This window comes from Penaeus monodon, chromosome 38 (assembly GCF_015228065.2).
Source record: "Penaeus monodon isolate SGIC_2016 chromosome 38, NSTDA_Pmon_1, whole genome shotgun sequence".
Taxonomy (NCBI): Eukaryota; Metazoa; Arthropoda; class Malacostraca; order Decapoda; family Penaeidae; genus Penaeus; species Penaeus monodon.
The window spans coordinates 25,118,991-25,119,934 of record NC_051423.1 but is presented as its reverse complement, the minus strand read 5'-3'; the positions used below and the strand labels follow the sequence as shown (position 1 = coordinate 25,119,934).

The 944-nt window shown below is 31.1% G+C and overlaps 1 protein-coding gene across 1 annotated transcript in view; it reads left to right on the top strand.

Annotated features, from left to right (window-relative positions):
• The window catches only part of LOC119597045 (ribonuclease H2 subunit C-like), a 4,884-nt gene extending 4,492 nt beyond the window's left edge, over positions 1 to 392 (top strand). The window contains exon 3 of the mRNA XM_037946481.1: positions 320 to 392. Within this exon, the coding sequence (XP_037802409.1) occupies positions 320 to 337 (18 nt within the window). The 3' untranslated portion in view covers positions 338 to 392. The remainder of the gene's footprint in view (positions 1 to 319) is intronic.
• Positions 393 to 944: the final 552 nt, after the last annotated feature.

The following is a 944-nucleotide window of genomic DNA, read 5'->3' as shown; positions in this document are numbered from 1 at the left end:
TGTTTTTTTTGTTTTACACAATCTTTCTCATAGGTTTTTTTTCTGCTGTGAATATTTTGTTATCTGTTTTAAATTTTAACTTCTTTAAACTGGTGAAGTGTTATTTTTTTATTTCAGGGTATTTGTTAACGGCCACAAAGTTTGCTTGTTTTCTTCTCTTCTTCTTCTTTTGAGAATTGTATTTAAGTAACTGCAAACAGCGTAGCATGTTATTTGACATATACTGAATTTTATTGCTGCTCAAATTTTATTTTATATTGTGCTCAATTAACCCTTTTGGCCCATACTTTAATTCTTGCCATATTTATTCTCTTTACAGATACATGGATCTGAGTAGAAGATTGCAACTAAATAAGATGTAGCTGATTCTTAATAAAATTTAAAAGAAAGAATGTTTTTTGAGTATAACCAAAAAGGGCAACAAGTTTGTCTGACTTTAGTTCATATATTGATTCCATTTGGTTCAGAGCATTTAAAGGAAGGGATACAATTATGTGATTTTAATCTTCATTAGCTAGTATCTTAATTGCATCTACAATTTCACTAAGTAAGTTCTTGCATATGTGTATTTTTTCACCAAAATACCCACTTATTAATTAATAATAGACATACAAGCATTTTTCTTTGTTGATTGCATTTGAAAACCCATGACTCCCAACTGGTGGGAGACCCTCCAAAAACCTTGCCAAAGGGAAAGATGGCTGATGTTCCAGAACACATTCCCATTTTGCAAGACTTTTATTTAAAAATATGTATTATGACTACAGTGTATTTCCCTCTCTTCCTGTCACCCCCACAATAGCAATAATTGTGCCTAAGCATGGCAGTCAGTAAATAATAAGTATCCCCACATACTCTTGTTTCCACTTGATGAAGGATAATTATAATGTTTATGGTCATATGGTGTTTGTAGTTATATATGACAGAAAATGAGAAGTTTAGCT